This window comes from Neodiprion fabricii, chromosome 2, assembly GCF_021155785.1.
Source record: "Neodiprion fabricii isolate iyNeoFabr1 chromosome 2, iyNeoFabr1.1, whole genome shotgun sequence".
In the NCBI taxonomy this organism is placed as follows: Eukaryota; Metazoa; Arthropoda; class Insecta; order Hymenoptera; family Diprionidae; genus Neodiprion; species Neodiprion fabricii.
In genome coordinates this window covers 3,312,218-3,336,899 of record NC_060240.1, presented here as the reverse complement: position 1 = coordinate 3,336,899, position 24,682 = coordinate 3,312,218, and the positions used below count along the sequence as shown (strand labels likewise).

Below are 24,682 nucleotides of genomic sequence, written 5' to 3'. Positions count from 1 at the left end.
CCGGAATAGTGCATCAAAGATTTAATCCCAGCACTTTTCAAAATCGCCTAAATTTTCGCCAAAAATGCAAAGGGGTTGGCCTTACTTTTTTTTCATTTTTGGAGCCAAAAATTTTTGGTCTCAGATTCGATTTGTACGACCATTTTCTGACTAATTGGACCCTCAGGAATTCAGAAAACGCAGCGAAAAGAGCATAGGATCAACGGCAGAGAAATTACGAAGGAAAGAGCACCAGCTGAAAAATGTCAAAAACACAGGTTCTCGTTTTTTCACTGTAACTTTTGATTCGTTGCTCGCAGCGTATTGAGACTGCGCCCAGTCGATTCCTCTCGCAAAATTATGCCGGAATAGTGCATCAAAGAATCAATCCCAGCACTTTTCAAAATCGCCTAAATTTTCGCCAAAAATGCAAAGGGGTTAGCCTTACTTTTTTTTCATTTTCGGAGCCGAAAATTTTTGGTCTCAGATTCGATTTGTACGACCATTTTCTGACTAATTGGACCCTCAGGAATTCAGAAAACGCAGCGAAAAGAGCATAGGATCAACGGCAGAGAAATTACGAAGGAAAGAGCACCAGCTGGAAAATGTCAAAAACACAGGTTCTCGTTTTTTGGCTGTAACTTTTGATTCGTTGCTCGCAGCGTATTGAGACTGCGCCCAATCGATTCCTCTCGCAAAATTATGCCGGAATAGTGCATCAAAGATTTAATCCCAGCACTTTTCAAAATCGCCTAAATTTTCGCCAAAAATGCAAAGGGGTTGGCCTTACTTTTTTTTTCATTTTTGGAGCCAAAAATTTTTGGTCTCAGATTCGATTTGTACGACCATTTTCTGACTAATTGGACCCTCAGGAATTCAGAAAACGCAGCGAAAAGAGCATAGGATCAACGGCAGAGAAATTACGAAGGAAAGAGCACCAGCTGAAAAATGTCAAAAACACAGGTTCTCGTTTTTTCACTGTAACTTTTGATTCGTTGCTCGCAGCGTATTGAGACTGCGCCCAGTCGATTCCTCTCGCAAGATTATGCCGGAATAGTGCATCAAAGAATCAATCCCAGCACTTTTCAAAATCGCCCAAATTTTTGCCAAAAATGCAAAGGGGTTAGCCTTACTTTTTTTTCATTTTCGGAGCCGAAAATTTTTGGTCTCAGATTCGATTTGTACGACCATTTTCTGACTAATTGGACCCTCAGGAATTCAGAAAACTCAGCCAAAAGAGCATAGGATTAACGGCAGAGAAATTACGAAGGAAAGAGCACCAGCTGAAAAATGTCAAAAACACAGGTTCTCGTTTTTTGGCTGTAACTTTTGATTCGTTGCTCGCAGCGTATTGAGACTGCGCCCAATCGATTCGTCTCGCAAAATTATGCCGGAATAGTGCATCAAAGAATCAATCCCAGCACTTTTCAAAATCGCCTAAATTTTCGCCAAAAATGCAAAGGGGTTAGCCTTACTTTTTTTTTCATTTTTGGAGCCAAAAATTTTTGGTCTCAGATTCGATTTGTACGACCATTTTCTGACTAATTGGACCCTCAGGAATTCAGAAAACGCAGCGAAAAGAGCATAGGATCAACGGCAGAGAAATTACGAAGGAAAGAGCACCAGCTGAAAAATGTCAAAAACACAGGTTCTCGTTTTTTCACTGTAACTTTTGATTCGTTGCTCGCAGCGTATTGAGACTGCGCCCAATCGATTCGTCTCGCAAAATTATGCCGGAATAGTGCATCAAAGAATCAATCCCAGCACTTTTCAAAATCGCCCAAATTTTTGCCAAAAATGCAAAGGGGTTAGCCTTACTTTTTTTTCCATTTTCGGAGCCGAAAATTTTTGGTCTCAGATTCGATTTGTACGACCATTTTCTGACTAATTGGACCCTCAGGAATTCAGAAAACTCAGCCAAAAGAGCATAGGATTAACGGCAGAGAAATTACGAAGGAAAGAGCACCAGCTGAAAAATGTCAAAAACACAGGTTCTCGTTTTTTGGCTGTAACTTTTGATTCGTTGCTCGCAGCGTATTGAGACTGCGCCCAATCGATTCGTCTCGCAAAATTATGCCGGAATAGTGCATCAAAGATTTAATCCCAGCACTTTTCAAAATCGCCTAAATTTTCGCCAAAAATGCAAAGGGGTTGGCCTTCCCCTACGTCGGCTGTCACCTTGTCGTGGTGTAGGGGCTTGACGGCCGCGATGAATCTTGGGGATCCGACGCCCCGGGGCTTCAAAACCTTGTGGCGGAAGTGACTCTAGACGAGCGTCCACTAAGAACAGTCGGCTCAGCCTCTTGGGGCTGGGTGTATGAATGGTGATCTGAATGGGCGATGCGTACATGGGATGCGGTTGGGGCTCCAGGGGCGATTTCTCAGAGACTAACCAAGGAAGGAGTAGTTGCCGACCGACCGGGGCTGCGGGTGAAGTCAGTACCTTTACCGGACCTCTGTGGCGTACTACGGGTAAACGTTAGTCCACGGAACCTCGGTTCCCTGGCGAAGGTCCCAGGAAACCACATGTCCAACGTGGGAGAACCGCTCCCTGCAGCTGACTGGAGCCAATCTGGGAGTCAAACCTGGTGCCCTGGGCGCATGCGTGGAGGATTACCTGGTCAGTATTTTCTCATACCCGATGTCCGGTAGGGCAAATCCGGCAAGGTCTTACTCGGCCGGTGGCCTACCCTGTCTCGGATTAGCAGGGGAATCCCCGGCCGGGCGACTGGAAAGAGCTAGGGATGGGGGGTTCGCATGGATAGGGCAGACCACCCGATAAACCGACAGCGGCTTCCATGCGAGGGGATAGGATTTTTTCCGGCGGGGAAAGACGCCACACCGCGGTGTGGCTGCCATGATGGCCGAACCGTCGTAATCAAACAATTACTTCAATATGGATAATTTAACATTGAGTAGGCAGAAGGTGAAACAAGGAGAGGTGCAAGAGCACCTGGATAGCAAGGGCTCGCGGGGGCACGCGAGGGGCAGGGACGCGCGCGCGCGAGGACAGACACTTGTGCGGGGCATTAGCTGGCCCCCTCTCGAAAACACGGAGCCGGGGGGTACGCCAGGGCATTCACTTGCACCCAACGTTTTGGCGGAGACTGCGGGGGGAATCAACACACCGCCACAGGTGGTGCCCGAGGAGACACCCACGCGGCACCAGCAGCAGCAGCAGGGGAATAAACGAAAGGGGGACGAGCTAACGCCGCCCGAGAACGCTGCACTCTCGGACGGGGAGCTCTTCCTCCCGCGCAGACTCGAGGTAGAAGAGAAAGAGAAACCGCGGCATCAAACTGTGACTACCGCGGGGGAGGGGAAGGGAACGGCCAGCCCCTCAGGCGAGGAGGAGGCAGCACAGACGCTTCTGGGAGCTCGCCAGAAGCGCCAGAAGAGGTGCACAGCTATCATCAAGGGAACTTACCTGGAAGACGACTCCGAAGCAGGGGAGTCTGGGTCAGAGTGGAGCGCGCAGGGCTCGAACCGGCGGCCAACAAAGAACCCTTCAGTGGGGAAAAGGAAGGTCAGAGCCGGGGCTAGGTCTCCAAAGAAAATCCCGCAGGGGGCAGGCCCTGTGGAATACAGGCTCATGACAGCATCGGACCTTGGGGCACAACTAATGGAGTGGCTCGAGGATATAGACGCCGTAAGGATGAGGTGCAAATCCATGCAGGGCAGGCTGAGTGGCGAAATAAAGAGAAAGGTGGGTTTGGCGAAGGAGGCCCTACTTACACTCACCGTGAAAGCGGAGGCAGCGGGTGACCCCGCTCTCCTCCAGGCGCGCAACACGGACCTAGAGGCTCAGTTGCGTGATACCCGTAGGGAAAGGGACGAGCTCCAACGGGAACTCGAGAAAAATCGACAAGGCCGAGAGAGGGCTCAGACGGAAATAGCGAACCGGGCGACAAGCTCATACGCACAGGTTGCCAGCAGGGGCCCTGTGGCGAGAGCCGGCGAGCGACGGTCGGAAGCCGCCCAAACGACGATGGTGCTTGACCTGGGAGCGGCCACTAGGAGGAGCGAGGTGGAGGCCAATGAGGGGCCGACGACGGCGACATCAGCGGGTGCTTCGGAGTTCGAACTTCGCTTAACGGGATCCGAGCTTCGACTCATTCCGGACAGTGACAGGGTCAGGGACGAGGAGATGGCCAGACAGTCCGCGGCCCTGAAACAGGTACGAGAGGAGGTGGGTAGGATATCCCTCCTGCTCCTCGATGCCTCGAGCAAGAGCGGAGCAGCTGACCAAGACCCTCTTGGTAAGGGTACGGCACAACCTCGCGGCACGCAGGCCACCACGGAGAAGGTGCAGAGGTCCTCGGGTGACCGGGGTGCGACCGACACTCCGATGGAAGTCGATGACGGCGCCGATGCAGAGAACGGTAGGGGTGGCTGGAGTACGAAGAGGAAGAGAAAAGGAAAGCGCCTTGGGGTGGGAGTGCCGAGTGGGGCAGCAGTGGAAGCCACACAGACTGCCCCAACAGGGGCCCTGCGGCGTACCGGGGAGGACAGACCCACGGTGGCTCGCCGTAGAGCACCGAGGACAGCAGCCGTTGCTATCAAAAGCAGAGAGGAGAACACCCCGTATGCGGAAATACTCAAGTTCGCACGCGAGAAAATACAACTCGCGGAGCTTGGTATAGAGGAGACGAGGATGCGGCGGGCAGCTAACGGGGGGGTTCTCATTGAGATTCCTGGCCCCGAGAATACGAGGAAGGCGGACGCTCTAGCGGCGCAGCTGACCAGAGTAATCCTTGATAAATACGGCAACGCAGTCTCAGTGACAAGGCCGGTTATCAAGGGCGAACTGAGAGTCCTGGGCTTGGATGACTCAGTGTCCACCGAGGAACTGGCTCGCACCCTAGCCGAGCAGGGTGGCTGTAAGGTGGAGGAGGTCCGTGTAGGTGTCCCGAGGAGGACACCGAATGGGCTATACAGCGCGTGGGCACAGTGCCCCCTGAGGGCAGCTGTGGCTGTCGCGAAGAAGGGCAAGGTGAGGATCGGTTGGACCACGGCCAGGGTAGAGCTGCTGGAGGCGCGCCCCAGGCAATGCTACAAGTGCTGGGGCTTTGGCCATATAGGGAGTACGTGCAAGGCGTCGACAGAGCGCCGGGCCGCGTGCTACAGGTGCAGCGCTGAGGGCCACCAGGCGCGAGATTGCACGGCCAACCCCAAATGCGCGGTCTGCGAGGGGAGGGGGATAGACAGCGCCCACAGGATGGGTTCGGGACGTTGTACATCCGTCGGCGAACGGGGTCGGAGGCCCGCGACTAATTTAAGCGAGAATGGTCAGGTACATACAGTGTAACCTGAACCATAGCAGGGGGGCTCAGGACCTACTGAAGCAAGTAGTGCTCGAAAGGGAAATCGACGTGTGCCTCGTATCCGAGCCGTACGCTACTCCGAGCGTGGCCACTTGGCTTAGCAGTGACGATGGCCGGGCGGCCATATACTGGAGGGCAGAGGGTAACGTCCGCGGGGGCTCGCTCGTCAAAAGGGGAAGAGGGTACGTGGCCGCTAAGTTCGGGGATATAATTGCCATATCGGTGTATATATCCCCGAACATTCTGATAGCGGAGTTCACCGAGCATCTGGACGACCTGGCTCGGGTGATCCAGCTGGCGGGGAACAGTGGGAGGGGGGTACTGGTGGGGGGGGATTTCAATGCCCGCTCGCCGACCTGGGACCCGTCTGGGTCCAACCGAAGGGGAGAGCTGCTCGAGGAGTGGGCGGCATCATGCGGTGTACGTCTCCACAACACTGGGAGGACGGCGACATGCATTAGGGCACAGGGGTCATCCGTCGTCGATCTGACGTGGTCGTCAGTTAATCTTGTACCCGTGATCAAGGGGTGGCGGGTGTTGGAGGAGACGGAAACACTATCCGACCACCGGTACATCTCGTACGAGGTCGGTACCCCTAGACGCGCAGAGCACAGGGGTAAAAAGGGCCACATGCGCTGGAACTGGTCGAAGTTCAGTCCGGAACATCTGACAGATGCTCTGTCCCTCACCCTTTCCTGGGGACCAACTGGAGGGGACTATACGACGCCAGAGGGCCTTGCAGGATGGATCGAGCGTGCCATGACGCAGGCCTGCGACGCAGCCGCACCGAGAGCTCGCACGGGGAATCGCTCCAGGAAAGCGACATACTGGTGGAGCGAGGAGCTGGCCGACATACGCAGGTCCTGCATAGCGGCGAGGAGGCGCCTCGCTAGGGGAAGGCGGACGGCTGATGACCGTCAGGAAAAAGAGGCCGAGTATCGGGCCGCCAAGAGGGTGCTCCGAGACGGCATAAAAGAGGCCAAGGCCAAGGCGTGGAGAGACCTCATCAGCTCCGTGGAAGCGGATCCATGGGGTCTCTCTTACAAATTGGTGCTAGGCAAACTGCGAAGCTCCCAAAGAGGGTTGACGGAGACGCTGGAGGAGGATACCCTCAGGAGCCTCCTTGATGCCCTCTTCCCGAGGGGTGATGGATGCGCACCGAGGGCCCAGGGCGGCTGTCAGTGGGACGAACGGTGGGCGGTCACGGCGGACGAGGTTCGAGATGCGCTTAAAAAGGCATGCTCGCGCAATGTCGCCCCGGGACCGGATGGCGTTAAGGGAAGTGCGTGGGCGAGAGTTCCGGAGGGAATGATCGCACTACTGTCGAGGAATTTCAGCCTCTGCCTGCGAGAAGGAGTCGTTCCGCTGCCATGGAAGAAGGCTCGACTGGTGCTCATCCCTAAGGGGGGAGCACCCACCGGACCTATCCCCAAAGTAAGGCCGATATGCCTCCTGAACGAGGTGGGTAAAATGTTCGAGAGGATCCTGGTGGCTCGGCTGGGCAAATGGATGGAGGGGAATCCTCGGGCGCGCTTGTCCGAGGACCAGTACGGGTTTCGGGAAGGGCGATCCACGAACGATGCTTTGCTAAGGGTGCGACGATTCGTGGAAAACGCCACGGAGAAGGGGGGCTACGCGGTGGCTGTGTCTCTCGACATCGCCAACGCATTCAATAGTTTGCCATGGCCGTCCATAAGGGACGCACTTAAAGACAAAGCGGCTCCGGAGTATCTTCGACGGGTCCTGGATTCCTACCTGTGGGACAGGCACGTGGAATACACAAACGGAGATGGAGAGCTGAGGAGTCTGGCAGTGACGGCCGGGGTCCCACAGGGCTCGGTTCTCGGCCCCCTGCTATGGAACTTGACTTTCGACGAGGTTCTGCGGGGGGAGGGGATTGCAGACTGTGTTACTGTCTGCTACGCGGATGACACGCTGGTTTTGAGTTCCGCTGGGGATCCATCCACAGCGGTAGCACTGGCAAATGCGATGGTAGCCAGGGTAGTCCGGCGAATTTCGGGCCTAGGCCTCACGGTAGCGGCGAGCAAGACCGAGGCTGTCCTATTCTGGCGCGTGAAAAGGGGGGAAGCACCAAACACCCCAGACGTCAGAGTTGGCGCGGAGAGGGTGCTACTGTCGGGGTCCATGAAGTACCTGGGGGTGCGACTGGATCCCGGCCTGACGTTCAAAGCGCACTTCGCGTCCATGGAGGCTAGGCTAGGGGGTGTCACGAGGACACTAGCGAGGCTGATGCCAAACCTGAGGGGGCCATCCGAATCTAGGCGTAGGCTTTATGCGCAAACTCTATTCGCGGTAATAATGTACGGCGCTCCGGTGTGGGGGGATGTGGCGAGGTCCTCAAAGTACATCCAGCGAGTAATTACGAGGTGCCAGAGAAGGATATGCGCAAGAGTAGTTGCGGCATATCGCACGGCCTCCTTCGTGGCCGTTTCGATGCTGGCCAGGACCCCGCCACTATATCTAGTGGCTGATGCGTACAAGCGCACATTCCATAGAGTGCGTGAACTGCGGTCGACCAGGACGTGGTCCCAGAGCATGGTCAAAGTGATTAGGGAGGAGGAACTGCGCGTAGCCCGCGAGCAATGGAGGGTGGACCTCGGAAGTGCGGGGCTCCCCAGCGAGAGGTTGAGGTTAGCTATCCTAGCGAACTGGACGGGATGGTTCGACAGGGCACACGGGAGCATGACTTTCCGTGTGACCCAAGTCTTGACAGGCCACGGGTACTTCGCGGATTTTTTATATAGAATAGGGAAGACGGAGAGGCCGACCTGCTGGTACTGCCGGCTGGAGGAAGACACGGCGAGCCACACGGTGGAGGCGTGTCCCGCGTGGAGAGACGAGAGGAATGCCCTAAAGCGCGCCGTAGGGGAGGATCTGACACCGCCGGGCCTGATCAGGGCTATGGTAGGGTCGAGAGAGGGATGGGTGGCGGTGGCTAGCTTCGCGGAGCGGGTCATGACGGCCAAGGAACAGCGGGAGCGGCTACGACAGCGAACGCGGCGCAGCGTGCACCGCGCGACCCGCTTGAGCGGGAGAAATGGGGGTGGTTCGCGTGTAAGCGTGGGCATGACGTAGGCTCGGACCTACACGGGCAGGGGTCCAAACAGATTTGCGGGACGGGACACCGGTCGACCTCAGCCCGGTCCTTTGGGTCGGGGTCGTGGTTCGGAGGTGGAGGGGAGAGGAGGGGTGCAGGGCAACTTGGAATCTGGTGCCAGGATAGGTGAGACGCTAGGCGATAGGGTGACGTTAGGGTCGTTCCGGCCTTGCCCCCTCTTCTTCTTCTTCTTCTTCTGCCTCTCTCTCTTCGTCCCCCGGCCCGGGGACGGCGGATGTGACGGTCGCGCCGGATCCATCTTCCCCCGGATCCGCGAGGGCAGGGCGCTCGTTATCGCGAACATCGGGCATCGAGTGGGGGTCTCCATTCGCTTGACAGCTCCGTTAAGCAGAGCCCTCGTCGTAGCGGCAACAGAAGATGCCCCACCAGCGGGCAGGGTCGTCCTTCGCAAGAGGACACTGAGCGTAGGATGCAGCGGGGGGGAGCCGGGAGGCGCAACTCCCGGATAGGCGTTGAAGTAAGGTCCGCGCGTAACCGCGAAGGTGCCGGGGGGATCCCTGAGGTTATGCCTCGCGCGGTTCCGGGGAGTCCCCCCTACTCGTACCAGAGTGGCCGCTGGTTTTTTAGTGGGTGCGAGTCCCACACTACCCTGAAGCTTCTTGCGCGAAGCTCCAGGGTGTGCATAAGGCATTTTTACCAGCGTTATCAAAAAAAAAAAAAAAAAAAAGGGGTTGGCCTTACTTTTTTTTCATTTTTGGAGCCAAAAATTTTTGGTCTCAGATTCGATTTGTACGACCATTTTCTGACTAATTGGACCCTCAGGAATTCAGAAAACGCAGCGAAAAGAGCATAGGATCAACGGCAGAGAAATTACGAAGGAAAGAGCACCAGCTGGAAAATGTCAAAAACACAGGTTCTCGTTTTTTGGCTGTAACTTTTGATTCGTTGCTCGCAGCGTATTGAGACTGCGCCCAATCGATTCCTCTCGCAAAATTATGCCGGGATAGTGCATCAAAGATTTAATCCCAGCACTTTTCAAAATCGCCTAAATTTTCGCCAAAAATGCAAAGGGGTTGGCCTTACTTTTTTTTCATTTTTGGAGCCAAAAATTTTTGGTCTCAGATTCGATTTGTACGACCATTTTCTGACTAATTGGACCCTCAGGAATTCAGAAAACGCAGCGAAAAGAGCATAGGATCAACGGCAGAGAAATTACGAAGGAAAGAGCACCAGCTGAAAAATGTCAAAAACACAGGTTCTCGTTTTTTCACTGTAACTTTTGATTCGTTGCTCGCAGCGTATTGAGACTGCGCCCAGTCGATTCCTCTCGCAAAATTATGCCGGAATAGTGCATCAAAGAATCAATCCCAGCACTTTTCAAAATCGCCTAAATTTTCGCCAAAAATGCAAAGGGGTTAGCCTTACTTTTTTTTCATTTTCGGAGCCGAAAATTTTTGGTCTCAGATTCGATTTGTACGACCATTTTCTGACTAATTGGACCCTCAGGAATTCAGAAAACGCAGCGAAAAGAGCATAGGATCAACGGCAGAGAAATTACGAAGGAAAGAGCACCAGCTGGAAAATGTCAAAAACACAGGTTCTCGTTTTTTGGCTGTAACTTTTGATTCGTTGCTCGCAGCGTATTGAGACTGCGCCCAATCGATTCCTCTCGCAAAATTATGCCGGAATAGTGCATCAAAGATTTAATCCCAGCACTTTTCAAAATCGCCTAAATTTTCGCCAAAAATGCAAAGGGGTTGGCCTTACTTTTTTTTTCATTTTTGGAGCCAAAAATTTTTGGTCTCAGATTCGATTTGTACGACCATTTTCTGACTAATTGGACCCTCAGGAATTCAGAAAACGCAGCGAAAAGAGCATAGGATCAACGGCAGAGAAATTACGAAGGAAAGAGCACCAGCTGAAAAATGTCAAAAACACAGGTTCTCGTTTTTTCACTGTAACTTTTGATTCGTTGCTCGCAGCGTATTGAGACTGCGCCCAGTCGATTCCTCTCGCAAGATTATGCCGGAATAGTGCATCAAAGAATCAATCCCAGCACTTTTCAAAATCGCCCAAATTTTTGCCAAAAATGCAAAGGGGTTAGCCTTACTTTTTTTTCATTTTCGGAGCCGAAAATTTTTGGTCTCAGATTCGATTTGTACGACCATTTTCTGACTAATTGGACCCTCAGGAATTCAGAAAACGCAGCCAAAAGAGCATAGGATTAACGGCAGAGAAATTACGAAGGAAAGAGCACCAGCTGAAAAATGTCAAAAACACAGGTTCTCGTTTTTTGGCTGTAACTTTTGATTCGTTGCTCGCAGCGTATTGAGACTGCGCCCAATCGATTCGTCTCGCAAAATTATGCCGGAATAGTGCATCAAAGAATTAATCCCAGCACTTTTCAAAATCGCCTAAATTTTCGCCAAAAATGCAAAGGGGTTAGCCTTACTTTTTTTTCATTTTCGGAGCCAAAAATTTTTGGTCTCAGATTCGATTTGTACGACCATTTTCTGACTAATTGGACCCTCAGGAATTCAGAAAACGCAGCGAAAAGAGCATAAGATCAACGGCAGAGAAATTACGAAGGAAAGAGCACCAGCTGGAAAATGTCAAAAACACAGGTTCTCGTTTTTTGGCTGTAACTTTTGATTCGTTGCTCGCAGCGTATTGAGACTGCGCCCAATCGATTCCTCTCGCAAAATTATGCCGGGATAGTGCATCAAAGATTTAATCCCAGCACTTTTCAAAATCGCCTAAATTTTCGCCAAAAATGCAAAGGGCCTTACTTTTTTTTCATTTTCGGAGCCAAAAATTTTTGGTCTCAGATTCGATTTGTACGACCATTTTCTGACTAATTGGATCCTCAGGAATTCAGAAAACGCAGCGAAAAGAGCGTTGGACCAACTGCATAGAAACGACGATGGAAAAAACCAGCAGTACATAATGCAATGTCGAAATACACTCTTTCGTATTTTGGCCGCAACTAATGATTCGTTGCTGGCAGCGTATTGGGACCGCGCGCAATCGAATCCTCTCGCAAAATTACGTCGGTATAGGATAACAATGTAAACATCATCGCATTTTGTCAATCATCCAAAAATATACCGAAAAACCGCACAGGGGTTATTACTACTTTTCCAGAGCCAATGATTTTCCATTTCAGAATCGTTTCAAACGTCCCTTTCCAGACTAATTTGGCCCTCAGAGTTGCAAAAAAGACATGCGGCACAGCGTAGGACCAACAGTTGAGTAGATGCGAAGAATTATCTTAGTTTTCCGGCTGTCACCCCTGATCAGACTCGTTGACAGCTAAAAAGTCACTTATGCGATTGATCACAATGCATATCGTCAATGTTGGCAATATAAAAAGTAGATGAGTATATAGAATATACATGTATGACTTCTTTTCCAATCGCTCGCATGCAGCGGAATCTTTGAAACACATACGTACAGTTTCGAAATCTACGTAGAATCACAACACCTCTCACACACTACTGTAGAATAACTTATCTGGATGTGTCAGCCAGATAAAGTACTTGATTACCGGTATCTCTTATCTGTTGATTCATGAGGCTATCTTTGGTAAAAAGAGGCGTGCTACATTCGGTGAGAAGCAGCCTTCAACGCTGAATTGTGTGCAATTCGTGTAGAGTTTAATAGTGAAAAGTGAAAAGAAAAATCATAAAAAATGCGTGCCAAAAGTATTTTGTACTACTTTGCCATTGGTCTATGTAAGTTTATCACTGCGATAATTTATATAATTTATATATATAAGCAAAATTACTCTATATTACTTAGGATTACTCCTAATTGTAGGATACTTATACGCTGAACAATTTTGTCTGATCAATGTAACAATTTTTTTAAAATTGTACAAAGTGCTAATTCGCTATTGAATGTAAAGGATAGCAAGGCAATGTATTGCTTCTTCGTCAACCGAAAACTAGCTGTGGGTCAATTCTTCTTCATGTTCTAATGAAACTACCGAATATCTTTCAATGATCCAATGTTGTTTGATATTTTGTTGCAGTTATTCTCATTTTGCGAATTACAGTCGCATTAGAATAAAAATTATACAATTTCACGTCCTCAAACTTCGTCCTAACGAAGTAAAATCAAAAATATACCTCGCAAAAATGCTAACTAAGTATTTCACCCGATATCAATAAATCATTATTCATCCATTAATCTACACGTTTGATCTCCTCATGTAATACAGTGATCATGGGAATGTTCATGGAAGAAGTTGAAGCAAGGCGTAAAATTCTCAGAGGACGTAAAACAATAACCAGACGTTACTACAGTAAGTAAATTAAAATACAAACAATCACGTCAAGTTTTACGTTTTTTATAGAAAAATACAATTGAAAACTAAACTCTGACCATATTTCAGGAGGCACCGCAATTCCAGCTTGGTCAATAGTTTTGATGACCGGTATTGGAATGCTGATTATCGGTGCTGGTTTTTACGGCCTGCTAAAAAGGCTCATAGTGGACAGCGTGGATACAGACAGTTCTTACCAGCCTGCGTTGCAACAAGAAATTTAATTTCTACTAACACACTCAAATAATCACCCATTTATTACATCGTCTTGATACATTTAATTTTACGTCAATATAATGTTATTCTTATTGGCGAAGAAACGAAAATTTTTTTTTTGGAATCCGATCTAAAAAATTCTCTATTACGTCTCTGTGGCGTTCTGATTAAACATCATACAATAAAACAAAAAACTTGTTATTCCCACTCAAGATGATACAAATTTTATTTATACCCTTTCTATATTATATTTATATTTACATGTATATCTTTGCCAATAAAGAGCGAAAAATTAGGATTCTTTGTTTCAATGTAGTCATTATTTTTTTTCTTTTAATTTTATTTATACTGATTGGACGTTAGCCTATACTTTAGGCAGTAGCGACAAAATCTAGGTAATATATTCTACCAATTGTATTAATTTTCAAATAATAATGCATGGCATATTAATAAAATTCGCCATAAATCATGTATATATTAAATAAATCACATATTTTGCGCAAGATTTTGCCCCTACTTTTCGGGGACACATAGGTATTAATTATTCATTATAAATAATGTTCAATCAATCATTATTTGTCGACTTGCTGAAGCAAATATTCAACTCTCAAGAGCATTGGTTGCACTTGAAAGAAATTATTATGAAAAACAAATGACCTTATATTCATACGGAAAGGTAACCGCTGATTTCCGTACAGATCACAAGGAAGCCATAAAAAAGAGACCGTACCTTGTGCCCGTATTAAATTAAAGCACGAAACGACAATTTTGCGACTCACAAAGAAACAATATTATTATAAGAGTTCTGCTCATATTTGCTTCAATATTAAATGAATTGCTCTCAAAGTTCGTGATAATTAGTAGATAATTGTTACTCTGTTGTGAAGAACGCTGGATACGTCTTGAAAATCGTCAATAGACCATTGTCACGTAAGCACAAACTTTGCCTTTGATAATTATATAAAACTAAGAAGAGGGAAATATCGAAGGCAACGTTTAATCTCATGTTATCGCGCAAGGTACTGATTCTGTTAGCCATAGCCATATTTACCCGAGTAATGTTGCTTTTGTATATGATTCACAAGAAGAGAGAGCAAAAGCAGAGAGATATTTAAAAAAAAGGGAAACGCCCAATGGATGTTCCAGCATAGAAAGAAAAAAAAAAATGTTAAATTTAAATGAGATACAACTTCTTCTAATCATTTGAAAAGTGGGAAACTAAGAATACTTTAAAAATAATATCAATACACTGATTTAGTAGCACTTGATCATAGTTAAAAGCATATCAATTAACGAATAACATACAAGTAGACAAAATTTTTGCTACAATGACAATTGCGTTCAATTTCTGATTATTTATTGACTGTTACGAGGAATGGAACTCATATATATTTAAAATTCTCGGCGATGGTACTTGTCAGGGTCAAAATAGGACGTTACAACGACTCGATTGTTGAACTTTCGTCCAGTCAACGTTTGCTGTGCTTTTTGACAGTCTATCACGCTGTTGAACTCAACAAAAACCTGGAACGAAGTTAATCATTGATTAGACATAGTTTTACAGACAATATGGCAGTTAATCGATGCAATTCGGAGAACGATTCATCATGCTGTAAATAATTGCATAAATATTGATAAAACGCCGAACCTTTCCACATCCAGGAACATCAACGCCTTCGATGGGCCTAGGAATTTCTACTGACCGAACGACTCCATATTTGTTGCACTCCTCCTTGATGTCTTCAAGAATATCTTCATACTCCTCCTCTTCCATTAATTCCTCAGGTGTTACCATATTGAGTAAGCATAACACCTAGAAAAATTTTATTGAAGTAGTTCAAGTAAAGGTTCAATTTGATCTGACGATCACGACAAAAAGAGAACTTCTTCAAAAAAACAAATGTCCCCTGTACCTCGGTAGCTGGACCGCTAGTGCCAACCATCGAGAGACCAGGAACTTGAATTTGAACTGGAGCCTGAGCGCCGATCATTGGATTCTTAGCTCCGACGCTGGCCCGTTGTACAATAAGTTTTTTATCCCCAAGCTGCATCCCATTGAGCCCAGCTATAGCTTGATCGGTCATCGTGACATCAACGTACTCGCAAAACGCGTATCCTTTCGATAATCCTGTAGCTGAATCCTTCACCAAGTTGAATGCCCGGAGTTGTCCAAAGCTCATCAGCAGTTCCTTCACCTGTTATTTCATTATCAATCATTTCAAGTATTAATTCCGAGGTATCCTGATTAAATTTGAAGGTGGAATGTCTATTTTGAAACATAACGATTTTGCTCACTTTTTTTTTGTCAAAGTCTGGCATATTCTCAGCAGATATCAACGAATCGAATTGAACGCAAAACAAGAAACAAAATTGGCTCTATATTGATTATGAATATTCAAATACTTCGTATATCAATGGCAAGAATCTGGTACAATAGCAATCTACTTTTTTTTTCGCGTATATTGTTTATTTATAAAAAGAATTGAAGATTTGATCTATAATCTATGTTGTTCACCTGTTCCTTTCTTGTGCAATTTTTTAAGATCATCTACAACCACTAGCCCCAGCAAGTGTTCTGTTTACTTTCATTGCTTTCATAAATGTCACAATATACTTATATTTACTGATGATGTATCATATACTATTAAGATAATTACAAATAAATTGTGATGGAAAAAGTTTATTGTTCAAGTAACAAAAAGGAGGAATTTATTACTGATTGTTAAACCAATTTAAATGGAAATCGCGTATCGTTACAATCTATTAACTACAGGCAAACACTTGTAGAAAATAAATTGAATAGGGATTTTCGTTTCCACTGAGAGAAATAAATCGACTATTTCAATGTTTTGTTTTGACAAAGTTTGCATTTCGAAATAATCATTAAAAAATTGAATGTGTACAATGTTGAATGTTTAGCACGCCAATGCGCTCGTCTATCTATTTTTAAACGTAATTAAATGATATGGATAAAATTTGTACATGAGAAGATAACGCATTTCGATACATGAAATACAAACTCGTGAATATAAAGTTTGTACCAAATGCAACACGAAGTGCGTTAAGGTGAGGGTTTGTGATAAATGTATTAATATGCATATACACATAAAAATACAGAATCGTGGGTTGTCTACTCCACTAATGCGCACTACCATACCTTTTGTCTACTTACAGTGTTGACATTTTGTCAGAGACACTGGAAACGTTGTAGTTTTTTTTTTTTTGTTGATAACAGCACGTTAAACTTGTATCAGTAAATTATACAATTTCAACCAAGTAAGTCATCTCTTTTCATACAAAAAAAAATAACTGTCACATCCAAAGATGCGCAAAGTTAAATTCCATACACATTTGTACATAGAGGCCAAAGCCAGGTCTGACAAGTATGGATCACGTGCTGTCATCGTGAAACTCTTAAAAATCTAAGATACGCACCAAATTCAGAAGCCATTTAACGGTCGCCGTCCAAGTGGCTGCAAAAGTCTCTTTCCAAAATGTGAAAACAAGCAAACTGATATGAATACTTGCCTCAAGAAACCAGACTACCCGCACTCCGGCAAGTGTAGTATTTTGTCATGTTCAGTAGTAGTAGTAGAAGTGGTAGTGGTAGTGGTAGAAGTAGTGGTAGTGGTAAGCGAATGCTTTTGATCGGCACGACCCTAAGCTAAGAAATGGGGAGAAAGAGCACTGGTATCAGTCCACATTTTCTTTATGTTTCCAAACGATTTTCATTTTTGTTGTTGATTTCTTGTACTTTTTCTTTTGTTATGTTACGGTTATAAGATCACTGTTATGCTTTTCATCATAAATTTAACAAGACACTTTTTTTGACTTTTTAAATCCTTACTTTATCATGAAAAGAAACATTAGTTTCGTTTAATATACAATTATTGGCCTGTAAAAGTTGAATGCCTGAAATACGTAGAACGTGCCTGTAAAGAAAACAGCTGCAATAGGAAGGAAAAAAAAGTATTCCTGAAATATATGATACTGGATAAAAATCTGTAGTCATAACCAGATGCACCTAAAAAAATACCTGTAAACCCACCCAAAAAAATACCCAATTCTCTATGGACTGTCCACTCATTTCTCCCGCAGACCTAAAAAAAAAAAAATATTCAACAGCCGGACATGAAATTCTAACAAAATACCAGAATTGAATTGCTTCCAACTTTAGCTTATGAGCAAAAAATCAAAAAATATACGATTCAAAAAGGAAAGCAAGTTATATGACCAACATTGTACCATTTCTCCCTTCATCTCATTCAACTTGTGAATAAACATTTCGTAGAGTTTTCTTTTTTGCAAATAACAATTGAAAGCAATTATTCATTTTGTTTTGTTACAATTGAATATCCAGACGTGTTGAGATGGCTGAAATGACCCCCCTGCCCGCCCTGCCAGCTTCAGTTTGACCATTTCCTTCGATAGAAAAAAAAAAAAAAAAAATTGTCTATATCCTTAGGATAAAAATTAGAATCGGCTGGATCCACCGTACGAACGAATGAATGTACCTAGAAAGGCTGTAAAAGAAAAACGTCACTGCGACAGCGTGCCACCTAAAAGCTGTAACGCCACTAGCCTCTTTGCCCTAATTGTACGATATGCTTAATACTCGATATTTTGAATGAATCAAAAAATCTTTTGCACATCGACAATCTTTGCACACACCTTTCAAGTACAGTCTTATCTGATTTCGAAATTCGCGGAAAATTGATTAAATGCGAAGGTAAATGAGTTTCCTGGATGGACAAAAATACAAAGGCGTAACTTCATTCGAAATCTCGTAGAAGAGGCAAAATGAAAAATGAACCCCTACATTTCTATGCTAGCTAAACGACCCTAAACGACGCTGAAATCGGAACAATACATACCTCTCAGGAATCTCTCACACACGGGTGTTGTACGCAGAGTCTCTGCCAGATCGCTAAATACCTAGTTTACAATTTAATGATTTCTTCTCACTTGTAGCGGTGAGAAACGATATCGTAATATACATTTATTTGCTGAAACGATACCGATCCTCAAACCCCCACCAGTGTTCACTAAAAAATATTTCAAATAATATTACGGGGATGTTTCAAGTCTGGATTTTGCGTTTACCGTCTTATCATGATTCGAGGAATAGCGATTTGAAAATTTCTTTGCATTCGGTATGTTAGTTCATCAGTTTCACATTGAATCTTAAAAGCTGAGAAAGAGCTATGTTTAAAGCAACTAACTTACAACATTAATTTTCCAAAAGCAAACGAGAAAAAAAAATATGTTTGCACAAAGCAATAACCAACGTTCTCAACAAAAATTTATGAAAAAATTAGCATCCCACGTAATATGCACAGATAATAAATGATAATGAACCCAAACAAGTAAATATTGAGTTTGTACTTAAAACATCTGGCTGACATACCTGTTCCTCGTTCAAGTAGTTGGGCAAACCGCCAATGAAAATCTTATGTGGTGAATCTGTAAAAAGAAAGAAGTTCTCCATGTGACCAAAAAAGTTGTGCTCAATTTCTGACGCGCCATTAAATCTGACCAGAAGCACATACCAGGAATCGTACCTGGCACGTTCATGCTAGGGTTATCTGTCATGCCAGGCATCGGCTGGTAATCGTGCGGCCTCCTTATTTTCAAACTTTGTCCTTTGAAATTAATGCCGTCGAAAGCCATTGCTTGTGTCGTTTCATCAATGGACCGGAACTGTAAGAAATATACATCAAATGACATAGTGGTTCGGTAGAATCAATTTAATCAAAGCCAGTAAATGCGGAGTAAATACCTCAAGGAAAGCAAAATTTTTATCAAGATTGATCTGGCAGGCGAGTACGGGATTTCCAGCAGCCTGTGCAAGGCCGGAAAGGTGCATCTGCTGGTTGAAAAACTCCATCATTTCCTCTTCTGTAACTCCGAATGGAATGTTTCCGACGTAAAGTCTCCTAGCCTGACGTGTTATTGTGCTGCCCACAACAGGTACTGCTGCCTGAGGGGTATCAGCTACAATGTTCGCTGGAATTTGTCCTGCAGCTTGCATAGCTTTGTACTATGAAAAACAAAAAGATTGAATAAGATTTGGAATCAATTTAAGCTCTGAAATTGAAACTAATGGCGTTTGAATTTTCAAAAACCACAAACAATTTTATATTACTGTATCACCTGTAATGGCGTGATGTGTTCGAAACCTGGTGGCGGAACATCCCAATAAAGAGAGGGTTTTCTCCTGCGAGAACTGCGACCCTTTTTAGGTGAGCTGCTCCGTTTTCTGTCACGACGATCTTTTGAACGAGACCGTGACCGCTTCCTACGGTCCCGACTCCTAGATCTGTGTCTCCTATCTCTGTCTCTTTCCCTCTCCTTTTCTCTATCTGGTCCTCTTTCCTGACGCTCGCGATCTGCAAATGACTCTTCTGGTGAATAAAATGATATCCATGCTTTATTATTTCTATTCTCAGTACACATGTCATGATAATAGAATTATTGAAAGTTTAATTTTTTTTTTTCTTGACATGAATGTTGTTGCCCAAGTCATTTCCAACTAATTTTAGCCTTATCTACTTTTACCATAAATGTTGTTACCTTAATAATTTCTGAACTTAATCTAATCTTGGAATTATTTACTAAAGGAAGCAGACACATTGTTTTCAACTTATTTTAGAAAAAGAAAGGGAACGAATAAATGAAACGATTATCAAGTATCGCATTGTTCCTTGAAATTCAAATTCAAACATCGCTACCCAAGCCATAATATATTTCTCCGAAATGAATACTTCAAATGCAAATTGGCAAAAAAAAAAAAAACAATGTACAGAGTAATTTTCGTGCAAGGGATCATAATCAAGTTGATTAGTTTACAATAATAGTGTCAAGAAAAAATCACCGCTAGTCGAGGGTTAGTGAACCTTTCTGACTTGTTAACAACTGAAATAAATGACATTGTGACTGTGACGAGATTTTAGAACCCTGCCCACGATGATTGCCAGTATAATAGGGCCAAACATGGAATTCATCCCGACAGCGAAAGGCGGCTCGAAGGCTTATCAGATTCCATTTAAATTTCGAATTTCGTATGGTGAAAATCGTTGGAAGGTTGGAATGTAAGTATACGTTGCGAAATAAAATCCGTGTGTTTACTCGGTGTAATAGACGCTGCCGCCATTACTGAATCTTATTATAAGGTTGCAGAAACCGCCAGGAGACCACCGCCGAGGAGGTTAGTACGGGGTCTGAATATGTATTTGATTTAGGGACGATATTCTCACCTCCATTGAAGTCCTCTCCCATTGTGAAAAACCGTAAACAGCGATACTATTCACAACAATGAATATCACAATTATTCACTATGCGTAACACGACGGGTGACACCTTATTTTAGAATCGGAATATCGGCGTAGCGAGCAGCCAGATGACGGAAGTGAACAGTTTTCGATTTTCGAGAGCTATCGAGCGACGAAACTTCTGTAGACGCCAAAATGGCCGGCAAAATTGATTCGGTCAATAAACATCATTGAGATAATAGTAATTATTATCCAATGATTGAAAATTTATATAATTACTGGGATATTTAAAGATATTATAAAGAATCGCAACTATTTCCAAAAATATTTTCAGAAAAATGTGCAAGTTATATCAAGCATGGGGACCATGGCATGTATAACTATTTCCTGTTTTAGATTTATAATTATGCACGCAGAAGCAACGCGCCGAATTCACAATTATCCAAACTAGATCGTAATATCACAATAACAGCTACCTATCTGATAGTATTGGCAAATTATAATGAAAGAAATGTTGAGCCTCCTTTCAACTCGACCTTATTATAACCATCATCGGATTTTTTCTGCAGTATCGTACTTTTTACGTTGAATGAAAAAAAATCGTAATATTACATATTCGCGTTATATTTTACGGCTCGCGATTGGTTGGTCAAATTATAATTTTTTATTACGGGGGAAAAATATTGAATGAGAAAAATCCAGCAATTTGGATCACTCACAGAGTCCTGTAATATAATTTAATTTACACATCACCATGCAGCTGCTGCATAAGTCGCTTGTATATAATAGGAAAGAAAATAAGTATCTAACGCAAAATAAACTGATAAAAAATATTCCCAACTTACAAATTCGTAGAAGTCTAAAGCAATCTTGTTGAGCGTATATCGACATAACTAATAGCAGATTATATTACAAATAAACATAAAACTACAATATAATACTATATCTATGATGTCTGCGTGTTTCTAATAATCCATCGCGTTAAATAATTCTAAAAATGAAGGTTAAAATAAAAAACAAGTAATTAAAAAAAAAAAAGAACAATACGAAAGCGATGCATTTTGATGCAATCTATCCGATTGTAAATATTTTTCTCTCTTGCCATCTGTGGGATTCGATTTGCAACAGTATGGGTCAGAGGCGTCAATTGAGAACGACGGCGACTGGTGAACAATATTAAAAAAAAAATAAGAAGTAAAATAAGACAAGGCAAAAAGTCGTTGATAAGTAACCGTTGACAGCAGCGAAAGCAGAAAAATTACAATAACAATTATTTATAATCGAAAGCGATAAAACGCAATGAAAGAAATACGTGAAGGAGAGTCGATACTTTTGTCGAAAAGTGTACGGATTCGAAGAATAAAATAAATTTCATTGATGTGCCGTTGTGTATTAACCTTATTTTCGCACTTTTTTGACGTTCCTGTGCCTTTAGGCCTTTGGCGTCGAAAGCAACCTCGACGTAAATCGAATAAATGTCGTAACAAGATATTTTTCGCATATTCTTTGCACAGTAATTTATATTTCGTTAAAAATCGAGACACCTCATCATCAGCGACAAACGCATGGGATCATATAAAAGATATGGAATCAAATTACGACGAGGATCTGAACGTGAATATATTTTTTCAACAATTGCAGCATGAGTACACGAGTGTATTTGAAAAGGCGGTGAACGAGGGTTGGGTCATTTGCGTTCCTCGTTCAGGCAGCTTTTCCCGAGGCTCTCTCCTAGCCGACGACTTCCTCGGACACATTTTGGTACCAAGCGAAGAGCTGCCAGCTACTCACTTCCGAACATTGACTGGCAAGGAAGTGAGGCTATGCAATAGGGTCCTAACTGTAGATTACGACATCGCAAAGCCATGCACAGCGCATATATTATTCGAGGAAACCTTCTATACCGAAGATTCACAGAAGTATCGAATATGGTGTGTCGAGCGGATTCTGGAGCGAAGTTCTATCACTTCGTACGAGTCCCTGCCCACCTTGACAAATCTCAGAGAATGCGTAGATTTTCTCTGGACGGAGATATTGAACAAGGAGGTGCTCGAGGAGCTGGATAATGCGGTTAAAGAATATCAACAAACTGACCAGGATCAGCTTGAAGATAAACCATTGCAAACTCAGCGTGATCTTGTTGCTGGTTTGTACGCGAAAAGCCTTCGCATTGTTCTCAGGGACTCGAGATTGAGGGAGAAAACAACTGCCAGTAGGCATTTTCTCAACGGTATAAAAGTCGCGGTGGAAACATATGTTCTTTACGGGTTGAGGAACCTCTTACCAAAATATGTTTCCGCTTGCACCGCCTTTGATGATGCGTGTCTTAATAAAACGATTAAAAACCTGCACGAATTGCAACTACGGGACCTGGGCGTCAGATCTGATCTTTACGGCGGCGCAATTAGAGGAAAATTGGAGCTGGCAAGGCTCGATGGTTTCGCAACGGTTCTGGGAAAAATAGGCTGCCTTAAACGTGCGGTTCGCTTTGCATCGCAAGGTGAGAGTTCAGTTTCATCAGATGATTTGCTTCCAGTTCTTATATTCTTGGTGATAAGAGCGGGTCTGCCTAATTGGATAGCTCAGCTAACGTTTATAAAACAGTTTAGGTTTTCATCGACCTCAGAATATGAAACTGATGAAGCTGGCTTTTTGGTTACTTCTCTTGAGGCAGCCGTTGAGCATATCAAATCTGGAATGTTGACAGGATCAGTCCACCCTGAGGCAGACGGCACGTATGAATACGTGTCTGGTAAAGACGAGCTGGAAGAAAACAGAGTGGATGAAGTATCAATCAGTCACTTTTTTGACCAAGTAAAACACGGAAATACGTCAGAAGTTGAGAGAATACTGTCCAAGGAAACTATAGATAAAATTAGACCGCCAAATGTTAAGCTATGTCATCCTTTATGCTGCTGTGAATCGTGTGAAAAAAGTTTAGCCAGGGATGCAAGGTTCAGTTTACCTACTGTTAATTCCAGAGATGACAGAGGATTAACGGCCCTTCATATCGCAGCTTTATACGGTCAGGCTAACATGGTGGACCTGCTTATAAGTCACGGAAGTAATGTTGATGAAGTTGATGCGGATGGTACTACTGCTTTGCACTGTTCAGCTGCCAGAGGACACCAGAATACGTTACTCTTATTACTTCATGCTGATGCCGACCCGAGAATCACAGATGCTCACGGGAACACTGTCCTCCATTTAGCGGCTGATAATGGTCACGAAGCCTGTGTCAAGGCAATCTTATACTTTTTGGAGCACACTAAATGCCCGATAGATCCAAATTCATCAAATACTAATGGAGACACGCCGCTTCATTACTCCTCAAAATGGGGCTATACTGGAATAGTGGAAATCCTTCTGGAACACGGAGCGCAACCCAGAGCTGTTAACAGAAGAGGCCAAACTCCGTTGGTGCTAGCACACAGTACTAGCATCTCTAAGTTATTGGAAACTGCGGCGCACAGAGAATTTTTTTCGACACCTCGCCTGGTGCTAACCCAATCTTCACCGACAATGACGCAGTCGTTGAAAACCGAGAAGCAATTTGAGCCACCTTATTCCACAGAGAGACTTCGCAGAATTGAAAGACTCTTGTCAGCAATTTCTGTGGGTGATCTTAGACTGGCTTACTACTATCTCGGCTTAGAGGGACCTGATCAGAAGCTTGTACAAACTACAGCACCTGCGATGTGCCACCCACTTTGTAACTGTGAACAGTGTACCTTGATAGAAGAAGTTCCCGAGGAACATCAGCGGAAGCCTGCCTTAGGAATAAATAGTCGTGGTGGTGATGGCCAGACTGCTTTGCATATTGCCAGCGCAACTGGTCGTGCAGAGTTTGTTCAGTTACTGTTAGACGCAGGTGCAAAGCTTGGTTTTAAAACAAAGTCCAGAGGACAAACCCCGTTGCATTTCGCATGTTTAAATGGTCGACTTGCTGTAACAAAAATACTTTTAAATAGCGGAGAATGCGATGTCAATGTTAAGGATAATTTTGGAGATACTCCGCTCCATTTAGCTTCCAGGACAGGCAATGCAAAACTTGTTGAATTGTTAGTTAGACATGGAGCTAATCCTAAGATTCGTAATTCGAAAGCCATCACTGCACTAGAAGAAGCTGAAGAAAAAGTTATGGTCAGTATAGCTAGAATACTGAATGAACAAACCGCTGTTTCTACTTAGCTATTTGTTGCAGCTGTTATAAAAATTACATACCAAAGCAGTAGACTACGCATGTTGCCTAATAAACAGTACCAATGTTTATATTAATACTTAATATTCGTGAAAAAAGTCACTAAATGGCCATGGTCTTTGAGAAACCAACAATCGTTATTGAAATTTGTATTATTACCAGTGTTTAACATTTGTGAATACAGTTCACTGAAGAAAGTGCTCTCAAAGATGAAAAAGAATAGCTGTAGTTTATACTCAAGTTATTTTATATCTTGAATCACGCTGATAGGCTACAATTTTTAGT

The 24,682-nt window shown here is 44.4% G+C and overlaps 4 protein-coding genes across 7 annotated transcripts; 3 read left to right on the top strand and 1 right to left on the bottom strand.

Moving 5' to 3' along the window:
* Nucleotides 1–2,319: 2,319 nt before the first annotated feature.
* On the top strand, nucleotides 2,320–8,399 carry LOC124176892. The gene is made up of 3 exons (XM_046558728.1): nucleotides 2,320–2,627; nucleotides 2,899–5,272; nucleotides 5,370–8,399. The coding sequence occupies exons 1-3, from the start codon at nucleotides 2,320–2,322 to the stop codon at nucleotides 8,397–8,399; spliced, it is 5,712 nt and encodes a 1,903-aa protein (XP_046414684.1).
* Nucleotides 8,400–11,981: 3,582 nt separating this feature from the next.
* Nucleotides 11,982–13,630, top strand: LOC124175062. The gene is made up of 3 exons (XM_046554918.1): nucleotides 11,982–12,116; nucleotides 12,605–12,688; nucleotides 12,779–13,630. The coding sequence occupies exons 1-3, from the start codon at nucleotides 12,074–12,076 to the stop codon at nucleotides 12,931–12,933; spliced, it is 282 nt and encodes a 93-aa protein (XP_046410874.1). The 5' UTR covers nucleotides 11,982–12,073; the 3' UTR covers nucleotides 12,934–13,630.
* Nucleotides 13,049–20,340, bottom strand: LOC124175054 (splicing factor U2AF 50 kDa subunit). Of its 4 annotated transcripts, none has more exons than XM_046554900.1 (8): nucleotides 20,182–20,340; nucleotides 19,079–19,329; nucleotides 18,705–18,965; nucleotides 18,475–18,625; nucleotides 18,333–18,388; nucleotides 14,839–15,120; nucleotides 14,574–14,738; nucleotides 13,049–14,449 (listed from the first exon to the last, which is right to left on the bottom strand). In XM_046554900.1, the coding sequence occupies exons 1-8, from the start codon at nucleotides 20,201–20,203 to the stop codon at nucleotides 14,318–14,320; spliced, it is 1,320 nt and encodes a 439-aa protein (XP_046410856.1). In that variant the 5' UTR covers nucleotides 20,204–20,340; the 3' UTR covers nucleotides 13,049–14,317. The 4 variants fall into 4 exon arrangements, with proteins under 4 accessions (XP_046410856.1, XP_046410858.1, XP_046410859.1 ...); XM_046554902.1 differs by having other exon boundaries at nucleotides 18,487–18,625; XM_046554903.1 differs by having other exon boundaries at nucleotides 19,079–19,314.
* Nucleotides 20,341–20,570: 230 nt separating this feature from the next.
* LOC124175049 (ankyrin repeat domain-containing protein 27-like) lies at nucleotides 20,571–24,677 on the top strand. Its single transcript, XM_046554891.1, has one exon. It carries the CDS (start codon nucleotides 21,574–21,576, stop codon nucleotides 24,385–24,387), a length of 2,814 nt encoding a protein of 937 aa, XP_046410847.1. The 5' UTR covers nucleotides 20,571–21,573; the 3' UTR covers nucleotides 24,388–24,677.
* Nucleotides 24,678–24,682: the final 5 nt, after the last annotated feature.